This window comes from Vespa mandarinia, chromosome 5 (genome assembly GCF_050613455.1).
Source record: "Vespa mandarinia isolate Hongniang chromosome 5, ASM5061345v1, whole genome shotgun sequence".
NCBI lineage: Eukaryota > Metazoa > Arthropoda > Insecta > Hymenoptera > Vespidae > Vespa > Vespa mandarinia.
The window spans coordinates 8,775,051-8,797,719 of record NC_140814.1 but is presented as its reverse complement, the minus strand read 5'-3'; the positions used below and the strand labels follow the sequence as shown (position 1 = coordinate 8,797,719).

Genomic DNA, 22,669 nt, shown 5'->3' with positions numbered 1-22,669 from the left:
CAAAACTTATCAATAAAAATTAAACTCTGGAATCGAGATATAAAAATTCTGTCGCAGCACATCGTCCCACTAAATGTTTTATTACATGTCCACGTTCTTTTTTCTTTTTTTCTTTCTTTAAAAAAAAAAAAAAAAAAATGTTTTCAATATATCAATCATATCTATACTTTTAAAAATTCTCTTTTCGAACTGACCGTAACATTTTAGTAAAAATGATTTCAACTACCTATCAGTCTATTGTAAATTTATTTCGACAAGTTCTTCACGCTCGTCCGTTAATAAATTGCCAGAGCAATGGGTGATTAACTACACGATAAATATGGTTGAATAAACAAAAGTAACGTATTCGTAAACGTACTGAAACGTAAACGTCAATACGACATTGATGTTGTATGTTAGTTTTACGTTTAATTTGTTGGCTAAAATGAGTTTTTCTACCACGAAAATAAAAACAAAAAAATCGAATCCCGGAAAAGCCATCGTACAAATCCTGAGACTATGTTATCCGTTTCACGAACTATAGACAGAGAGAGAGAGAGAGAGCGAGAGAGAGAAAAGAGAGAGAGAGAGAGAGAGAGAGAGAGAGAGAGAAAGAAAGAAAAAGAGAGAGAATGAGAGAGAGAGAGAGAGAGGAAAGTACGACCAGGGGAATAAACTTCTAAGTAAATTAATTACCAACGTTAATTGACTAGTTTACATTCATTGCTTAATTCGCACGAGAGTTCGCGGAAATCTAGTGACACGCTTTAATGAGTTTAACGAACTCTTGGCCCCTATCTCTCTCTCTCTCTCCTCTCTCTTTCTCTCCCTTTATCTTTTTATCTGGAACGATTTTTCTTTCGCTCGAAAACAAGCTTGTACGATAGTAGCAGGAAGAAGAAGAAGAAGAAGAAGAAGTTAGTAAGATCGTAAAAATTCATTTCGAGTCTCTGCGTCGACCAAGTCCATAAAAATCCACATCATAAAACATCGAAACTGATTTTTCTAAATTAGGAGAATAAAGTCTCGAAATTTATTAGATTTTTATCGAAAGGATAAACCACAGAATTTCTTACCGTTCTTATACATGAATGGTTATATTTGAGAAAGAAGCTCGAAGTGAAAGATGAAACAAGAAAGAGAGAACAAATTTACTTAACATACGTGCAAAGTAAATTTTATATATACATATATATATATATATATATATGTATATATGTGCATGTGTGTGTGTGTGTGTAAACATTTTCGTTCCTTTTTTTTTTTTAATAAAATTTAAGAACGAAGGCTGACGAATTTTCTTTATTTTTTTTCAGCCATCTTGGATGCGAAGTCGAGAATATTGGGACGATAGTTTCGAGGCACGTTACGCTGAACTCAGGAAGGATACCACGAGGCCACCTTTGAAGGTAATACTTATATCTAAAAGCTGTGAAATAGACTATAGAGAATCAGCTGCATAACTTAATCGACCTAATTAATTATCGAGGTTACCATCGACGATATAAATTGTCTTCCGTTAGATGATTCCTTTTAATAAATGCCTTTAATAAAAATCCTAAAGGATATTCTATATTAAATACTATTTTTTTTTCTTCTTCTTTCTATTACATTAAATCGATCGAATTAAAAAGGTAAGAACAAAGATTCGTTCAGATCGTATGTGGGATAGGAAAGGGAAGAGGGATAAGTATTTCAGTATCATCGGCAATGATATCCCACTTCTACTCGCTCGCGTTTCTTTTTATTTTTTGGCAGAAACGAGTAGAAAGATAAAGATAAAAAGAAGAAGGAAAAGGAAGAAAAAAAAAAGAAAGAAGGAAAGAATTCTAAAGGGTTTTGCGTATATCGCTTATAAGGAAGAGTTTCCACTTAACTCGCGTCAAGGGAGACAAACGACTCGGAAAATATCTCCGAGTTGGCAACGCCACGCGATTACCACCACTACACAACCGCAAGCAACTGCTACTACTACTACTACTACTATTACTATTACCACTACCACTACCCTTAGTGTCATTCTCTTCGGGGTATGTCTCACCGAGTAGTAGTAAGCTCTACATGCTCGAGCTTTTCTTTGTCGAGGCATTAACGCTAGCTTGAAGATTTACGACTCCATGCAACCGTAACATAGAACCCATTGTGTTCCCGTATTTTTTCATTTCTTTTTTTTTTCTTTTTCTTTTTTTTTTTTTGTTTGCTTTAACAAAAATTGAACAACCCGGTGAGTATCTTCGGAAACAAGAAGAAAAGATTTTCTTAAAAAATTAAAAAAGAAAAAATAGAATAACTCCACGATCGAATTCAAATCTATTTATTCGTATTTGTCGATAAATTTTTTTCGTTCAGCTCTTTTTCTTCTTTCTTTTTTTTCGTTTTCTTTTTTTTTTTTTTTTTTTACGAAAGATTCAAATCTCTCTTCTTTTTACTGTGAAATTACGATCTTACGGATACACCTTATCGTGGCTGCCTTGTGCCAAAGTGGGCGGATAATTACGCGTGCGAAACGAATGCGCCGCATCCGTATAGGTAATCGTGCGGAAAATACGGAATGTGTAAAATCTGGGATTCACATTGTTTCCGAAAGAACAGCTCGCCTTCTGGTAAACGCATCCTTATTTATCTCTCTCTCTCTCTCTCTCTTTCTCTATATATCTATCTATCTATCTATCTATCTATCTATCTATCTTTTTCTCCCTTTTTCTCTCTTTGAAGTTACACCGAGCGTAAGTTGACAACTTATTCGAATTCGTTTCCTCTTTGTAACTTCGATATCCAGTGGAAACAAAAAAAAAGAAGAAAAAGAAAAAAAAAACAAAGAAAAAAAATAATAAAACAAACATTTTTGATCATTAATATGAATACGATATAAGAACAAATAGATAGATAGATAAAACAATAATAACATGTGAAAGCTTTAGAAATTTATTTCTTCCATTCTATATATTTTATCTTTCAAATTCTTTGTCAAATTGTTTTATAAAAAGAATTCATAAATTTTACATCCAGCCAGAATGAATGATAAAACTTTTATCATATTTAAACATTCCTATATTAAATTATTCTTATAAAAATAAAATACCTATAGTTAGTGTTCGGTACTTCAATAAATAATTATCGATCACAAGAAAATGAACTTGCTTAAAACTGGCAATAGATATTTTTAGATATAACCGAATAAAATTCATAATATGTAATTATCAGTATTAATCTAATTCCAGATCTTTCAGATATGATTATTCTTAATCATATTTCATAAAACGATCTTACGTTTATATTTTTTTAAAAATCGATGTTCCGATAAGAACCGATTGATTTTTTTATTATCAATGATATCAATCGTTCTGATAACGAAACTATCGTTAAAATTTTCAGAGCATCTCGTATATATTGAAAACAGGAATTCATCGTAGTTAAAGTATATCCGACAACAAACGTTTAGTCAACTTCTCGAAACCGCTCGAGTGGCGAACCAATCGGTTTGCTCGTAACTCGTACAACTTTGAAGGATTTGGTCAATTCATCTCTCTCTCTCTCTCTCTCCCTTTCTCTCTCTCTCTCTCTCTCTCTCTCTCTCTCTCTCTCTTCCTCTCTCGCTTTGATTCTTACGAAGAACAAACGTGACACGAGACATTCACTTCCCATTTTCTTTCTTCTCTCTCTCTCTTTTTCTTTCTCTCTCTTTCTCTCTCTTTCTCTCTCTTTCACAAGATCAGTGCAAACAGAGTTTGACAAGTTCGACAATACCGGCTCATCAGGCTATTGTCGTCGAAATACAATGGTGGGCGGTAGCCCTTTCGAAAACGTTCACGACAATAGCGCGCATGTCCACGATTTTGGAACGGAATGCATCCGATGCACCTTCCATTTAAATCCCCTCCCCCCCTCTTATTCTCTCTCTCTCTCTCTCTCTCTTTCTTTCTCTCTTTATCTGTCTATCTCTCTTCTTTCTTCTCGTTTATGTCATCTCTTCCTTCCATTCCGTCGTCTCTTCTGTTGAAAACCACGGAGCATCGTGCACGGAATGCGTTAACGCGTCGACGAAATTGCGCTTATCAGCTGCCACCAATGTCCGACAGTTCGAGCCAGCTGACACCGCTACCACCAACCCTCCCCCTCCCTCCATAAGTAAAACTATCGACCTTTTTCCGTTTCTTCCTTTCGTTCATTCTTCGACGATGATATTATTTAAATAAGAGATTTTATACGAAACCATTCTATCCAATCGATCTCTTTTTCTCTCTCTCTATCTCTCTTTCTATATATTCGTTTATCCTTTTATCTGATTGTTCCTACCATCAAAAAGATGAAAAACAAATAATCTCATGGGACTGCTTTCGCACAGGATGACTCATTTTAATCCGAAAATACATTACGAGTTTGTAAAATTATTGCTACGAAACATTGATACAGATAAGATATTGTGATAAAATTCATTGATGGTAGTATAATAATAAAAAGGAAAAAGAAGAAGAAGAAGATAAGGAAAAACAAAGTATCGAATAGTAGACTCGATGTTTAAAAATTATTTTAATTTTTTACTATTATCTTTTTCCTTTTTTTTTTTTTTTTATTTTTTGATTAAATTAAGTCATCTTGCAAATAAGCGTGATTTTCATTTTATGATAAACAAATTCTGTTAAGGATAGTATAATTGTAAAAAAAAAAAAAAACAAAATAATTTGGTTAGATAGAATGTTAAAAAATTGAAATAATTTTTTATTTTATTAAAAATCTTTCGTTTTTTATTTTTATTTTTTTTTTTTTTTTTATCATAATAAATCACCCAATAATAAACGAGATTTTCCATCCAACGAGATACAGAATAATCTTTCGTACTTTTGTATTATCATCCGTACTTCTTCTTGTCTTCCGTTCTAATTAAGGAACTCGTAATCCTGATAATTATGACTCAAACACGGATATCAAAATGCTAGCAAAATTGTGGCTTCTCCTCGTGATATTCCCGATTTATACAAAGATAATTTATATAAAGTAATTATAGGAACGTATGACCCGTCTACAAATTAGATTATCTGTCGGTGATAAGATGATTTTCTCGTTCTTTCACGTCTCCTTTAACTAAAATTATTGTAAAATGTAATAAGAGAAGATCTTTGGATACGGACCAAATAACTTTAATCCAAAGCTCGTAATTTTATGATGGGTTGCTTGAAAAAGCAAATTAGTTATTATAACTAATTTTATGTTTCTCATGTTTTAACTTATATTCTTCATAAATTTCTTTCAATTCTTTTTTCAATTTTCTTCTTTTTTAATTTCACTCTGTTTTTTTTTTCTTCTTTTTTTTTTTCTTTCATCAATTCCAATCACATAGAAAAAGAAAAACTTCTCTATTATAAGCCAATTCTTTCATATTTCAACATTCGAATATATTTTAAAAGATATCATTATTAGATTATTAAAGTTACAATTCTATCTAACTCAATGTTTCATTTCTAATTTCAATGTCTCCACTTCATAAAGAAAATTAATTGCATTTAATTGTTCTATACAACGATACACGTAACGCGTGTTACACACTCGAAGCTTAACGTTTGTACGTATCTGCGCGTACATACGTACAATACATACGTACACAGTGTATACATAGATAATACGTACGTATAAAAAGAGAAGAAAAAAAAAAAAAAAAAAAAGAAAAAAAAGAAAAAAAAAGAAAACAAAAAAAAACGAAAAAAAAGAAAAAAGAAACGACAAAAAAAATACGTATATATCTACATACATAGAAATAACGTGTGTATTTCGTTATTCCTCGTTGAAAAACCCTGTGGGTGAGCAAGCGACGCTGGAAATGTTTATCTCCGTACACAATCCATTACACCGACGCGCGTCGGCGGTGCGTTATTTTTCTTTTTCATCCTCTCCGAACACACGTAGAAAAACAAACCTTTACCCCTCCCCTGCTACCCCTACTGTCCTCATTGTACGTTTTAAAGCGGTGTAATGTACATACACGGACATACGATAAATATTCCAGCAGCCTTGTAGCCTCCTGTTAAATTTCATGACTTCGTTGACCCGAACAAACAATAGCTTCGGATGCTTTTTCTCTCTCTCTCTCTCTCTCTCTTTTGGATTTTTTATATGGACAAAATTCCACAAAAACGTTTTAATAATCGCGTTTCGTTCACAATGAATGGGATAATCGATGAAGCGTTTGTTATCGCGATTTTGTCGCGTAATCGTCGATGTGTGTAATTAAAGGGATGTAAATGTATGTAGTTTTTTATCTGCTGATAGAACAATTTCGTTTTTATAAAAATTTACGCTCGTTTCAGAACGAATTACATCGAGAATATATTAGGGAAAAAAAAAAAGAAAGAAAAAATGATTAGATGGTTATCGGCTAGATAGATAGTTATTTATGCGCATATAAAGAACGTATTTTCTTGAAAATACAATTGCGAATGAAAGTATTATTAGTTAGTACTATAATAGTTTAGTACTATTTAATTAATTTTTAAAACTAAAAGTTTTCTAATATTATTTCGATAAACATGAATTAATATTAATCGTTAATATTAATGTAAAATTAAGATTTACCATGATATTAATGTTTAATTAAGATTATCCGTGATATTATCCGTTCGTTAACACTATATCAACATATCTAAATAATTCAGAAAACTTTTAACTTTTTGTAACTTTTAACTTTCTAGCGCATAAGTTTAAGGTATAAGTAAATTAATATTTTTATATAGAGCATAAAAAAAATTCCGTCAACTGGCGTAGTCAAAGATATAGGCTTCTATTAAAAAAAAAAAAAAAAAAAAAAAAAGAAAAAAGTGCACTTGCATTTTTTTTATGCACCGATACACGAAAGTATGCACATTTAATCTGTTAATTATACCCTGAACTATCTGAAGTTGACTTGTTTGCACAAATTTTTACAATTTCTAACAGAAGATTTATTTTTATTAAAACAAATTTATAATGATTTTTCTTTCTGATAAAACGATATCATTATCATTTCGTCAGATATTTGCAAATTAAAATATTATATAATACAAATCATAAATTTCTTTATAAAAATAAAAATTAGTACGAAAGTCCATAGTTCGAACTTGATTATTGTGTTTATCAATGAATCTGATAATGACTATCGTCCAAAATTATAGGCTTACGAATTACTATTAAACTTAAATTGATAAATTATAGTATATAAGCTTTAATTTTATAATCATATATTTACTATCAATTAATAGAAACTTTAAATATTGTAAAAGGTCCATTGAAAACAAAATCATTGATGTACAATTTATCGTTTTTGTACAATTTTATAATTTCCTTGCTGTACGAATACTTTCTTCGGTTAGTGTATATTATATCCTTCAATGTCCGAATTATGGCAACGAATAACCTTGTTAAAGAAGATTGGGGAATATTGGTATATTTACGATGTCAAGACGTGTGCGATATAAAAGCCGAACGAACCTTGTATAAGAAGAGAAAGAAGAAGAAGAAGAAGAAGAAGAAGAGAGCAGGAGGAAGAAGAAGAAAGTGTTCCTTCTCTCTTTCACCCTGTAACATTTCCGTGAATAAGACGTTATACGTCTACGGTATATCTGTGTTTACTTTAACGTTATATCTACTTCATTATTATACCCGGCATCATCTATCCAACGTTGGGATGAAATGGAAGTGGAAAAAAATATAAAGCGTTTCACGAGTAAACTTGTGATAAATATAAAAATGAAATAAAAAAATATATTCGACGTTATTTCATACATGATTATTTTTGAAAAACGTTCTAAAGAAAAGTTACGTATAGGTGGGTTTAAAAAAAGAAATAGGAAAGATGAAGAAAAACAGAACGAGATATAATAAAATCATTTTTTCAGAAGAAGTAAAGAAAGAGGGGTTCGTAAAACTCGTAACAAAGTAAAACTGTTTCGAATTTATTGGGAAGAGGGAGAGGAACACACACACACACACACACACACACACATATATCGCATGCGCACAATATCGACGTTTCCATTGTCCCTGGAATTAAACGTCGAAAAGAAAATATATTCATCCTCGAGGGCAAATAAAATAAACTTGCGATGAGATTTAATTAGATGGATCTCAGTTGCTATCGAATAACAGGATTCGTAGAGAGAGAAAGAGACTGTTCGCAGAGACGATTTCAAAAAGTATCGTGTAACACGTGATAATTAAATTAGACGTTAAAGTAAACTGAAAAACTTTTAATTACTTTGTTATTATAATGATTGAGGGAATTAATTATTAATAAATCGCTTGGGACATGTAATTGAAAGGTTAAAATAAATTATTATTCGGTGATGTGTCGTAATATGAAAAATTAATTAACATATAAATCTCCAATGATGAAAAATAATTTCACGTGAGTTAACGTTTCATTGTGTATTCTAACGTTCTCGCTTAAGAGAATCTCTTTTGTAAACGAGGGTCTTTGAGAGGGTTGCTTTTCGAAATTCCGATATCAAGGTTTGTGTTATTACACGCGGTTTCCATAACGGTTAAGGCCAATAATAGTGATTCCGTTGAATAGCAGGAAAGTTACGGTAAGCGCGATGAGAAAGCAACGAGCCGAGAAAGAGAAAGAGATGGACTGAGGTTAAACAGGCAAGAGAGAAAGAGAATCTCTTCTATGTTTAGGAAGGTTAGAGGAGAAAGGTAGCCGAGGGCAAAGAGCTGAAGGTGTATTAAAGGGCTACTACGACCCTGCACCACGGCTGGCTCATGCATACCAATAAGCTCAACACGTATATACACCAATCCTTCTCTCTCTCTCTCTCTCTCTCTCTTCATCCTTTTACGCAGTCTATCCTCCACACTAGGCGTCTTCCTTTACGTATCCTAGACCTGACTTATTAAGCGTGTCAGGACACGGGCCTTAACCAATTAACACAACTATAGTACACATACCTATAATAAAGTTGTTGTTTCCTTGATAATAATTGGGCTTGAAAATGTTCATTTATTTAGCAAATATACTAATTTCCTCGAAATAAACGAATTATCGTTCCATTGTCATCGATCAATAATATCTATAAACAATAATACATCGTAGGGTAGATAGAAATGAAAAAAAGAAAAATGAAGGACACGTACGAGTCGGCACAATTCAAACTTGATTGTTTAAAATAAAATGAAATTTATTTGTTGGATTCATTAAAATTTATTATTATTCAATGAAATTTATGTTTGTTATTGTCATCCAATGGTCATTCAACTTTTTTCTAATACTATCAGTATTACCAGAGAGCGTATCATATAACTACAGTTTGAATGTTAAACTTCTCTCGAAAGTCCGAGTTTCATATAGATGTGCACGTACATGCATAGAGAAATATACAACGCAAGCGCATGTCTATATGATACACAATGCGGATTCGTTCGTAAACTATGCGCGGCTTAGCGTGCTGCAGCTTCCACGTTGATTATGAGCGAATGGATATCGGTTTACTGAAATCCTTTGCAACGAGGGTTCTCATGCCTAACGATATTGTCAATCGGTCGACATATTTCTCGGGATTAGCCAGATGAGAATCATCCCGATGATTTCGAATGGATATTTTCCAAGTGTCTAATATTCGATACGAATCGTTCGATCTTAATTTTGTTACAATTGTTTCCATTCATTTTTAAATTCGTTTAATCCTCCAACCAAAATCAACTCGATTATTTAAACCTACGTATCAAATACTTATTTTCTTACAAAATTACTTATTACTATCGATAAAGGGGAGAAAAAGAAGAAGGTAAATAAAAAGGGAAATAAATGTCCAAGTGTTGCGATACGAAATAAATGGATATACGTAGGAATACGTAGACATGAAGAACGAATTATAAGAAAAATACTTTAAATGGGGAAATGAGAATACGAAATATCTACGACTACAGGAGAGAGCTTTTGTTAACGAGAATTTCATTTTCCGAAAATGAGAGAAAGAAATAAAAAGAGTGGACTGGTATCGAAGTGGACGAATGAGAAGAGAAGGATAGGTGGGAGAAGAGGGGGAGATAGAAGGGGGAAAGAGAGAGAGAGTTTCGTACGAAATGGCCATTCAATTTGTCCGCACGGTGAACGTGGAATCGAATTAAGCCGAACGAATTCGATCAGCGGCTGCCAATTCGAAATCTCCGCGAAAATTTCGAGCTGGTCGCGACGCCACTTGCTCTTTCTCTCTCTCTCTCTCCCTTTTTTTGTGTATACCACGTCGCTTTTCACGTTCATTGCTGTCGAAGTAAGAGAGAAAGAGAGAGAAAGAGAGAGAAAGAGAGAGAGAGAGAGAAAAAGAGAGATAGAAAGAGAGAGGATTGGACGTCGGTTAATGGTCGTTATATCTCTTGCTCTACGTTCGAAACTCTCCTTTCAAAAGTAAAAAAGAGGAAAAATAATAGAAAGAAACGAGAAAACATTCAAGTCACGAATTTCGAAATTCGAAAAACTTGTTTATCTCTTATTTCTTCGCTCTTCTCTTCTTGTTATACTTTTACGTTTCGTACATATCTCGAATTCTTTTGTAAAATAAATTAATATACATGGACAAAATTTACTTCCTTCCCCGTGAAACTAAAGAAATCAATGACATTTATTCCGTATCGTATAATAACATATACGATATTTATTACGATAGAAATTAAACATATCTGAGAATCACTGCTACCTGTAAACTGGTTACAAACCAACGCAAAAGACCCTGATTAACGAGAATCGTTCCAAAGCTTGGGATTAGAACGCTGATATCGAACGTTTGTAAATAATCCTTGTGTTGCTGCTCACTGCCACCGATAGCTCGACGAAAACACAACGGATTAAACCGAGAGAATCGCATTAATCAGATTCGTCGAATGTTGTACGCACCTAGCTTTGCGATTGTCCTCCGCGCTCTATTTTATAGTTTTTCTATGTTCAATATGGTTGGATTAAACGTAATTATTCCAACGATTCTTTTATTTATTATCGAAATAGGAATTAATGGTATATATCTTAACAATAATTTCAAAAACACGAATATAACTGTAATTGTTGTTGTAAAATAATAGAAAAGCAAAAATATAAAATTGTCTATATCGTTTTTAGGTTATCTTGGTGCCACATAGTCATACAGATCCAGGATGGCTAAAGACATTCGAGCAATATTTCCACAGTTCGACGAGGAGTATATTAAACAACATGGTCTCGAAATTACAACAATGGCCAAACATGACGTTTATCTGGAGCGAAGTGTCCTTTTTATCACTTTGGTGGGACAGGTAAGAAGAAAATAACTTTTAAATTTTAATAACGAATAAAATGATGCTTGAAAACGATCGATAGGAGCTAACTTTCAACTTGATATGTCGATACAACGAAATACAGAGAGAATGAGAGAGAGAATGAGTGAGAGAGATAGATAGATAGATAGAGAGAGAGAGAGAGAGAGAGAGAGAGAGAAAGGCTTAGTAGAAAATAGATCTCCTCAGGCAGGCTCTCCGAAGCTTTCAAACTCTCTTAACACACTTCGAAGGTATCCTCGAAAATGGCCAGACATCCCGACGCTAAAAGCTCTTGCTTCCAGCTCCCTCTATGTACCTACACGAAGCTATATACACTACCCTATACATAGTATAAAGAGATAAAGCAAGAGGGAGAGAGAAGGAGAGAGAGAGAGAGAGAGAGATTTCCCCAAGAAATCATCCTGTATGCGTAAACATGATTACGCTGTTAGAGAGCTTCTCCGATAATCCGACGTCGTCTCGGCTAAATGCTCAAGGCTCTGAACTACCACTGATAAGGCGACCGCCATGCCGCTAACCGGATTCCTGGATCGCAACTGGCATCATCACTACCACCACTAACAGTTCTGTTAACAGTATCACCAGTACGTAGTAGTAAATACAAAAGGTCGAGGATACTTGCGTGACGAAGATAGAAGGATATCTGTTATTTGTATTGATAATATAAACACACGTACGTATCGTCGTATGCCCATCAAAATGAATTTCCTGAAAGATGAAAAGGTTACATCGAAGGATCATTTATTTATATATTATTTCTAATAGGTCTGACTGTTTTTCTTTTTCTCAAAGTTCTAGTTAGATCTAATAGAGAAAATATATATATATATATATATATATATATATATATATATATATATATATTACATGTTTATGATATGATTTACATGATAATATTTATAATATATTTTATATTAATATATATGTATATATGTGTGTGTGTGTGTGTGTGTGTGTGTGTGTGCGTGTGTGTGTGCGTAAAAGTACGTTGAACTCGCACGTTCGAAGAACATTGTTATAACAGTGGTAAAGGATATCCAAAGATAGTAATGGATGAAATATCTTAAAGTACGCATCTTTAAGTCTGTATTTATATAGACAATATGGTTGGTAGAACAGTAAGGAACGAGTAATGCCTCGAAGAAGCTTCGTCGTAAAGCCTTTAGCCATTAAAAGAAAGATATATAATACGAAGAATGAGAGGGGCTTTTTGAGTGGCTGTTTAAGACGCCGAAAGTGGCGAAAAAGGGATCTTTTATTTTTTAATGATCGAGAGAAAGAGAGATGCATAGATATAAAATAAGGAGAGATAGAGATAGAAATGGAAAGTATAGAGAAAAACAGGGAGAGAGAAAATGACCGGATGAAAACAAAGAAATAGTAGAAGCATAAAAGATAAAGAATGATCGGAAAGTAGAGAACGTTCACCATTTTTTCTCCCTTTTCTTTTATTCTCTTTTCTCTTCTTCTTTCTCTTCTCTTTTCCTTTGTGAATTGCCTCTTGCCGAGAGTACAGCTGATGTCGTTCTCGCTAGCGATAGGGAAGAAAGGATATCCTGGAACACGAAAGGGATCCCTCGGGTTAGTCGTAAGCATCTGACCTTCTAGTTCATGCTGGAGGCCATCGAGCATGAGCGTGAGAAAGAGAACGAGAGACAGAGAAAAAGAGAGAGAGAAAGAAATAGAAGGAAGGAGGAAGGGATAGGATATGAAATAACCTACAGTGACTTAATAACGTGTATAAATTTTCTCTCTTGTTCTCGTATATACGAAGGAATATCGGTTTTTTGTTTTGTTTTTAAATAGTAGATTTTGATATTGTTTAATAAATATATATTCTCTATGTATATTCAAATGAAATGGATCTTGCGATTGGAACGACTTGATTTCATATTTCATATACATATATATATAATCCAATTTTCAAACATTTTAAAATTGGAAAAATTTTATCGTTTATTTTTTAAAACAAACTTTACTAACAATTAATATAAATATAATTATTAATACTAATTTTTTTTTTCCTTTGGATATCGATTAAATCGACGATGTATCGAAGAAAAAGAAAAAGAAATACTCACTAAATTATTCTATATTTTTTTTTTTTATTATTACCATATAATAATGAAGATTAATAAATATTCTTATATTTTGTTTGTCGATCGATTACTTTGGTTGTTTTATTACAAAGATGTCTGCTATATTTATTTCTTTTCTCTTTTATTCCAAATACAGTGCTCATCCTACGAAGAAGGCGGTCATAAAGAGATTGGTCAAGGATGGACGTCTAGAAATGACTACGGGAGGGTGGGTGATGACGGACGAGGCAACTTCTCACATTTATGCTATGTTGGATCAATTGATCGAAGGTGAGTCTTAAATAAATGTAGAATACACATTTTTAATATAATTATTCTTAGGTTAAACGAATTAAACGATAAAAATGTAACGATTTAAATAATACTAGTGAAAACAAATTTCGTTTCTCTTTCATATTTTTCAAGAAACAAATCGAGTCAAAATTCGATTTATCCATTTTACAAAGGATCAAAGTAAAATATTGAAGCGAAATCTGAAAATGAAAGAAGACGGAGAGTTTCCATTCTTTTCTCTTGCATAACATGGAATCGACTAAAGGTTTGAAAGCAAAAAGCGGAAAGATGAAAATAGAAAAAAAAGAAGAAAAAATTAATAAATAAGAAACAAACGATCTCTTTTTCGAGAACGCAAAAAAGTGCAAAAAAAAGAAAAGTATTCTCCCTCACCCAATATCAAGGAATTTTGAAATATTACTTTCAGATTGTGAAATACGTATGACGATATTTACGCTTGGTTGTATCTCTCGAGTTAGAGGTGAGGGTTCAAGATGTAATAACCTTTTTCTATGATATCAACAATGGAGAAAATAAATCTTTGTCTTATAAGAATGCATCCTGGCAGCATTAATGGTAAAACCAAAGTCAGATTAAAGAGAGATTTTCTTTCGCTCTCTCCCTCTCTCTCTCTCTCTCGCTCTTTATTTATGAAACTGAAGCTGGAGGATCACCTATCAATAAAAAAAATATAAAAGATTAAAAAAAAAGGAATTATTAAGTCATTCTAACAGTAGGGAAAAGGATAAAAAAAAATCTATTGTTAAAGAATCTATTGTTAAATCTATTTCATTTCGAAGGAAATTAAATTCTTTTCTATAATTTTATGACATGAAAAATAAAAACGAATCCGTTAACAACATTATATGAACGAGCAAACGGCGTGAAAGAGAATGGGGAAGGAGGAAATAAATCTTGGAAATCCGTAAAAAAAAAAAGAAAAAAAAAAGAAAGGAAGGAAGGTTAGCTCGTTCGGTACTCCAAGGGAAGCCATTTTTTCGACGGCGATAAAATCCTTCGTCCTTGGAAACGCGATGTCGTTAAGTCGATCCCAGCTTCCTTTTCTTTCGACGTTGTTCTCAAGGATGCCGCAATCGTAGTTCTTTAAGGATGAGAATGAGAGAAAGAGAGAGAGAGAGAGAGAGAAGATGAAGAGGGGTATGTGTTCTCCTTATTACTCTTTTTCGACGCCCTTTCCGCGATGGAAGCGAGAAAAATCTTTATCTTCTTTTTTCTTACTCTCTTTATCTCTCTCTCTCTCTCTCTCTCTCACTCTCACTCTCTTTTTTTATGTCCTTCTCTACCACCACTCGAAACTTCCTTCTGAACATTGGAGATCCTTATTGCTTCCGTGCTCTTCTCGTCGTAAAGAATAGAACTGCTCAGTACGAGCTAGCTAACAGGAAGAGAAAATACGAAAAATTTAATCCTTTGTGAATTTTTCTTTCGTAATACGAAAAAAAGTATGATTTTCATTTTAATTGAAACGATATATACATATGAAATATGGGAATTAAAAAGTTTCGAATCATGACGAACTTTTTTTTAGGTCAAGACGAGATAAAAAAAAGAAAAAAGAGAAGAAAGAAGGAAAAAGAAAATTATTATTAGTTGTCTTGTGTAAAAACAAAACAAAAAATGAAAAAAAAAAAAAAAGAAAGAAAGAAGAAAAAATTTAGGAAATTGCAAGCAAAGAGGAATTGCTACTACTAATATTACAGGGCTAAATTCTTACAGATATTATTTCTCTCTCTCTCTCTCTCTCTCTCTCTCTCTCTCTCTGTCTTTCTCCACGTAATACATAAGAGAAGTAATACTCAGACACATAAATTAGACAAACGAATAGAGAATGAGAGAGAGAGAGAGAGAGAGAGCGAGAGAGAGGAAGGAGCGAATTTTATGTCAACCATTTCCGGTTGTCATGAGACACTATGCATATCCATGCATCTCTTAAATATTAGAACACTAATCTCATCCTCGATTACAAGGGATTTAGGATCATTGACCCTTTGGAACCTGTAACTTGTAATTCAATCAAAATCCCAAAATATTATTTTATCGATATAAAAGGATTACTCAATTAATGACCAATAAACAGATGAAAATTAAATGGTAAAATAATCAATATTTATTCAATTATCTATGGATTGATTAAAGACAAATTATTTTCAATAAAAAGTTTCCATGCACATCTTAAAGATATTCGAATTATTGTCCTTAAGATTTTTGTAATAATATTGAATCGATCGAATTAAAAAAAAAAAAAATTTACAAGCATCCTTTTAACCTTACGAAATAATCTTAAAAATAAAAAAGAAAGAAAGGAAGAAAGAAAAAAAGAAAGAAATACAATAAAAGAAAAATGAAAAGGACAAAGTAGAAAGAGGTAGAGAGAAGCATTTTATCGCGGGCCTAGTCGTTTCTCGACAGTGGTACAAACCGTTTATGGACAGACATAATGGTAAAAACACGACACTACCAGTTGGACCTCGAATATTTTCATAAAGACCTTTCTTTTTCTTTCTCTTTCTCTCTTTCTCTCTCGCTTTCTCTTTGCCTCTGTCTGTCTCTTTCACTCTTTTAAAAGCATTCTCATTGCTATAATACGCGATTCGCGTTAGCGAGAAGATCAGAAGTACTACGAAGTTTTCTCTCCTGTATTAGTGCATATCTCTATATGTGTTTATTTGTACATGTCTATGGGTTAGTGCAATCGAGCTGGTGGAAAGGACCTCTTCTATCCGTGTCATTTGCATCGAAATGGCAAACGACGGCTCTCGCCGTCAGACATGGCGCCAACGTTATGCGAAATTTCCTCTGCCTATTTTCGCAAATTCAAATTTGCCAATTTCCGGCGTGTATCGTATCGTATCATACCCCTCTCTATCTCTCTCATTTTCTCTCTCATTCTCTCTCCCTCTTTATCTATCTATCTCTATCTCTTTCACTCTCATTCTCTGACGCATTCAAGTTAGAAATGGCCATTGTTATTATCCCTAACACCAACTCGTATTACTATTGTCTTTAGAAATAGAGAATTGTTATTCTCGTGGCTTCCAGATAGACTCTCTTTAACATTGTAGAAAATTGGAAAATGTTATAAACGTTGAGATTCATTCGGAGAACAGGTGCGATCGTTTTTACTCAACAATAATGAGAATCATTTTCTATTGATATTCGAAAATGGCTGACTTACGAAAATGTCGAATTATTTTAAATCATACAAAATTCAATCGATCCTTTACCATGTGAAGTATTTCAATGCATTCTGAATTCTTTTATTGTTTGATATTAAAACAAAAAAAGAAAAAAAAATTGAAAATAACATAATGGTAGTCATAAAATGCAACAGACAAAAGAAATCGTAGAATAAAATCCAAAATAAAAGACAAAAATTGAAGGGGAGCACTGGTGTTACGTTTTTTAGCTTTCGCATCTGTGAACTCAACAAATAAGCGAAATAACGATCCTCATTATTTCGATTGCTGAAACGAGAACTGAGAGAAAAAGAAAGACAGAGAAAGAGAGAGAGAGAGAGAGAGAGAGAGAGGGAGATAGAAAGAGAGTGTGTGTCGTATGAAAGAGGGTGTAAAAATAGAAAGAAGAGGGTTGGTGAAAACGTAGGGGTGGCGAAAAATCGTTGTGTAATCGAGTCAACGTCGGTAACGAAGGAAAAGAGGGGGTGTGATTACGTGGCTGGAAAAAAACGTGTGCCGTTTTACGAGGGAACTTGGAAACGATGAATACACGGCTGGAAGATCACAAGAAACGAGAAATAGGCTAACAGACAGAATAATTCTGCAACACTCGGGAGACAATATAACTGTTTTACCTCGTTCTGACTTTGTTTTTCTAAATATATATGTATGTACGTATACATAGTGTAAACAACAAATATCGCGTTTTATCTCTTATCATTTTTCGAAAATATCCATGATCGATTGTTTTAAAACGAATAAATTTTTTTTATTCACAATTTCATTTACAGATTTATACGTGATCGTGAAGATTCTAAAATTTCGTTAAAAAGTTTCTTCTCATTATTCCATCTCCGACAAAAGATTTCTTTATGGATCAATTCTCCTTCGAACATTTTAGAAAAGTGTCTAATCTTTCATTAGTGTTATTATGCAAGAGCAACTTCTAACAAAAGGGAAAGATACAAACTTATTTATAACATTAAGAGCAATGAAACAAAAGGAAAGAAAAGGAGAGAGAGAGAGAGAGAGAGAGAGAGAGAGAGAGAGGAAAAGAGGTTCTTTGAAATGAATGAGAAAAGAAAGTTCAGAATACTCGAACTTCCTTTCTCTTTCTTTCCTTTCTTTCTATTCTTTCTTTCTTTCTTTCTTTCTTTCTTTCTTTCTTTCTTTCTTTCTTTCTTTCTTTCTTGGTTTCTTTCTTTCTAACTTGAAAACGAAAAAAGAGTACCAACTCCAAATAAAGTGCCGGCTACTTTGACCAAATGTAATTAAGCTTTGAACTGCTGCATGGATCAAACCATCTCCTCCTTATTCTTTCTCCTTCTGTCTCTCTTGTTCGTTCCGCTTCCTTTTCTTTATATTCTTCTATCAAAATGAGCGAATTCTTTTACGAGAGGGAACAAACGGGAGCTAAGTTTTTCTGCTGCTTTGCATTTTTTAAATACAATTTTCTTTGTTGAACCAAAGGAACTTAAATGAAAGAAATGTCTTTCTCTCTCTCTCTCTCTCTCTCTCTCTCTCTCTCTCTCTCTCTGTCTCTCTCTCTCTTTCTTTGTCTCGGACGTGACCTTCGTCATTTTTAATCCAAACGATCCAACCGCTGAAGTGAAATTAAAAGATTCTTCTTGTAAGTAAAAAAACCGGCAAAAAGACGAAGAGCGATGACGATTTTCACAAAATGGAAAAGCTCGACGAACCTTCAAATAATTTATTTTAAGAGAATTCAACGATTGTTCAAAAGTTTATCTGACTTTGTAAATCTCTCACCGATTTCTTCTTTTCGTCTTCGAATTTATCATTCATACGATTATAGTTCTTTTATTATACACTAATATGTTTCTTAAATTTTCAACTTCGTGAATCTATAAAACGAGAATATAATGTCCAAAATTATCATTATCGGCGATCGATAGATCCTGAAAAATTATAATGATCTAATGATTTGACAATTACAATTTATATAATATTTTTTATAAACTATAATACTAGAAAAAGAGAGAGAGAGCAAAATGTTTATGTGTCAATAAACTTTCCGAATACCGACCAAACCCGTCCAGATCGTTATCCGATCCAATTCGAAATTAGGCTAACTCGTAATCTCGGGTACCCGCACATCCTTAGTTATTAGCTTTCATTGGTCAGCTAAATGTTAGAAGGTAATGAAGGAAGATCTAAAATAATTTCATTCTTGTTTCCTAGAAGCAGGAGGCATCAAATTCTTTCATTACGTCGTTCCACTTAACGAAATTTCAAAGAGAATTTAAAAAAAAGAAAAAACGTCGTTTTTCGGTCTACTGCATAGCAAGATCTCTCTCTCTCTCTCTCTCTTACTTGAACGGAGCCGAATCGTTTAGTATTTCTCGGCTGATTAGATCCGAGCAGACGATCGTAGAAAATTGCTGGAGACATTTTCTCCTAGCAAAGGAAAAGAAAAAAGATAGAGAAAGAGAGAGAGAGAGAGAGAGAGAGAGAGAGAGAGAGAAGGAACGAATCGCGTGTTAGTTTTCTTTCACCGAACCGTCTCACGGAAAAAGGAAGTTTTCTCCCTAAGTAAGGATTCCTCGGGAAATTGTCGTGGGATCCGGCGACATCTCATTTCGAAATCGAGCTAGTCACCAGGCATTCTCAAGTACTCGACGGGAAAGAGATAGAAAGAGAGAGAAAGAACATAATATTCTCAAGGGTATATCGACTAGCACGTTTCGATCAGAGGACTGGATCTTGAAAGAAGAAGATCACTAGAGAAATCCTCAGAGAATCAACGGAGCTGGGAAAACGTTGCTTTTTTTTTTTCTTTACTGCAATCAACTGCCAAGGCTTTTTAATATCTTTAAATTTCGAAATTGTGATCATAAGATTGCTGTCTATCTTTATCTCCTTCCGCTATCATTTTAATACCAATAGTTTTTTAATTTGAAATTATTAAATGACTACTAACGTTTCAGTAATTAAGAAAAATGACGTAGATGAAAAATCGAGGAAAAATAAATTTTATGATAAAATAAATCGGGTCGATTTGACGAATGAAAATTTCATTTAAAGGTTATAAACGATTGAACGTTATCGAATCACCGGCGGGAAATTCGAACAGGAGCAAGAGACGCGGTAAACGGATCGGCATAATTTACGAGCTCGGTCGCATCTCATTCTGATCGCACCTGTTCGATAGGTGGAAGGGTAATTTATTAGCCTCTGCACAATCCCAATTCGACGTAAGGACAATAGACCGTGCAGACTGATAATGGCATATGCAATCATCGAGAGGATAGCGAGCATCGGCCATGTTGTCATTCACAAGATGGCGACTGATCGTTAATTTGATATTCATAAACTCATACAAAACGAATTTAACAAAATCAAATTGATATTTATTTAAGTATTACGGTAGATAAAATTTTCATTAAATTAATTTATGCGTATTTATAACTTCACTTTATTTATCATAATCACAAAATGATTATTCGAATGAATTATTTGAATGTGAACTTTTATCGCCATATTGAAAAATGATGTTTATCATATATAATTATTGTATCTACGCGAGAGATAAAATAAAGAACCAATTATTAATAAAGACGTAGATTAAAATCCAATTATTTTTCCGCACGCGAAAGTGATTACTTCTCGCTTTGCCTAGAGACAGTGCCACGGGAGGTTCATAGAATTAGTGCAGGTCGCACGAAAGTGCAGCGGCTTTCCGGTAACGAGTCAGAGAGAGAGAGAGAGAGAGCGTTAGCCCAGAAACAGTAGTGGTTAGCAGAAGGAGCACGAGAGTAGAACTCTGCTAGCGCGATAACTTCGTTAATGCACACATGTCGTGTCTAATGAGTTATAATCAGTCGAGCACCGGCTGAGTGTAGTTTAATGGTTTGTTCGCTCGCATTAGGCCCTACTATCACCCTCTCTCTCTCTCTCTCTCTCTCTCTCTCTCTCTCTCTCTCTCTCTCTCTTGCTCGCTCTCTCCCTCTCATCCACTTATCTCTCTCTTCTCTCTCTTTATCTTAAATTCGCATGAAAGCATACTACTTTCAAGCTTATATGTAGTATAACCTGCTCTCCGTTACTGAAATTCAATGAACGTGGGTCTCTCTCTCTCTCTCTCTCTTTCTCTCTCTCTCTCTCTCTCTCTCTCTGTTGAGTTTGTTCACATAACAAGCACGAAATATACGGTCGGATGTTGCATTGAATTTTTGAATTTTTTCAATAGGAAAAGACAGAGAGAAAGAGTACGTGACCAGAGTCTACACTATATACGTATACCTACCTCTCGTTATATTTAATAACGAAGTCCACTTTTAATAACGAACTTTACGTATACTACGTACAAGAGTATTAAAATGAACATGTCCGTTTTGCTGTAAAATGATAATAATATGAAAAGGAGTCCTCTCTCTTGCTCTCTTTCTCCTTCTCTCTTGCTCTCTTTCTCCCTCTCTCTCTCTCTCTTTCTCTCTTTTTCTCTCACCTTCTATATACGTAGATACAATATACTATGAAAATTAAAATCGGTTAGAAATCATTGATAAGAATACCGCGTGCATTTATTCATTCGTAACAGTTTTATTAATCGATTCGAGGGTGGAAAATGAACGTAACGGGTGCGAAAGTTATTCGTGTTTTTTATCAGCGATAAATGATACACATGAACGAACAACCAGTTAATTTAATTCGCCATCTATCCCCCCACTCTTTCATATGCAATTTTCTTTTTTCTATTTTATTCACGCACACACACACACACACACACACACACACACACACGCATATATATATATACATCGATGATCGTTGAGTCGCAAAGTTTCAACGGACCCCGAACGAAATGATTTATATTTTAATCGATTAATCGCTCGAAACTTTTTTTTTTTTTAATTAAATGACTTTTTTAAATAACTTTTATTTCAGCTAAACAAAATGCTCTAAAATTTTTAACTCTATATGAAGAAATTAGAAATGCGAGGAATTAAATGAAATATCGTTTGTTGTTATAATAATGATAATAAATGTGATGACAATGTTTTTAATTTTTTCTTACCTTTACTCTTTCTCTCTCTCTCTCTCTCTCTCTCTCTCTCTCTCTCTCTCTCTCTCTCTCTCTCTCTCTCAGTGGCTCTCCTTTTCTTTCTCCTTCGAGATTACAGCCCTCAGGCCGACCTAATTTCGCAACAAACAATCTCAATCTGACAGAAGTTCCTGAGACTCGTTACAACTGCTCTCGCCACATGTTTGCTTTGTCCAAGCTCGATAATTTAACGGGACGCTCTAATTAGATCTCGAGGTATTCCGTGATATTACGAATGAGAGAGAGAGAGAGAGAGAGAGAGAGAGAGAACAAGAGAAGGAAGGAAGGAAATGAAGGAGACAAAGAGAAAGGTACCATTTCCCCATATACATATTGTCTCACAGATTCTGAAATGTAAATTTTGGATTGTGACGTGATCACGTGTTGGACTACTAGATAACACACGTTACGAAACTAATAAGATGCACTCTCAGAATTTACTGCATTTTACTTACACAAACCATTGTCCTCGAACAATTAATTTCGCTCTTTCTCTCTCTCTTTCTCTCTCACATAAACACATATACACACACATACAAACATACAAACAGACACACATAGTGTGTCTCTCATTCACATACTCTCCATTTCTTTTACAAGTCAAAAAATTTTTCAGCTTAAACAAATCATTTCTCTGTTAAATAAATTATTAATATGGTCCTGTATATAATAACACGTTCCATGATAATGGATTACCGTAATTAGAGAGAAAGAGAGAGACAGAGAGAGAAGGAATTGTCAAGGACTCTGTAGATAGTAAAGGACAGAGGTTGGGATTG

The 22,669-nt window shown here is 33.7% G+C and overlaps 1 protein-coding gene across 6 annotated transcripts in view; it reads left to right on the top strand.

The window, feature by feature from the left end:
- The window catches only part of alpha-Man-IIb (alpha-Mannosidase class II b), a 184,857-nt gene that overhangs the window by 153,943 nt on the left and 8,245 nt on the right, over positions 1-22,669 (top strand). For 5 of the 6 annotated variants that reach the window (XM_035881548.2, XM_035881546.2, XM_085657079.1 and 2 more), the window contains 3 exons: positions 1,296-1,388; positions 11,060-11,232; positions 13,492-13,625. In XM_035881548.2, coding sequence (XP_035737441.1) covers positions 1,296-1,388; positions 11,060-11,232; positions 13,492-13,625 — 400 coding nt within the window. Of the gene's footprint in view, positions 1-1,295; positions 1,389-10,811; positions 10,958-11,059; positions 11,233-13,491; positions 13,626-22,669 lie in introns of those variants that run through there. The other variant, XM_085657080.1, reaches the window with a different exon arrangement.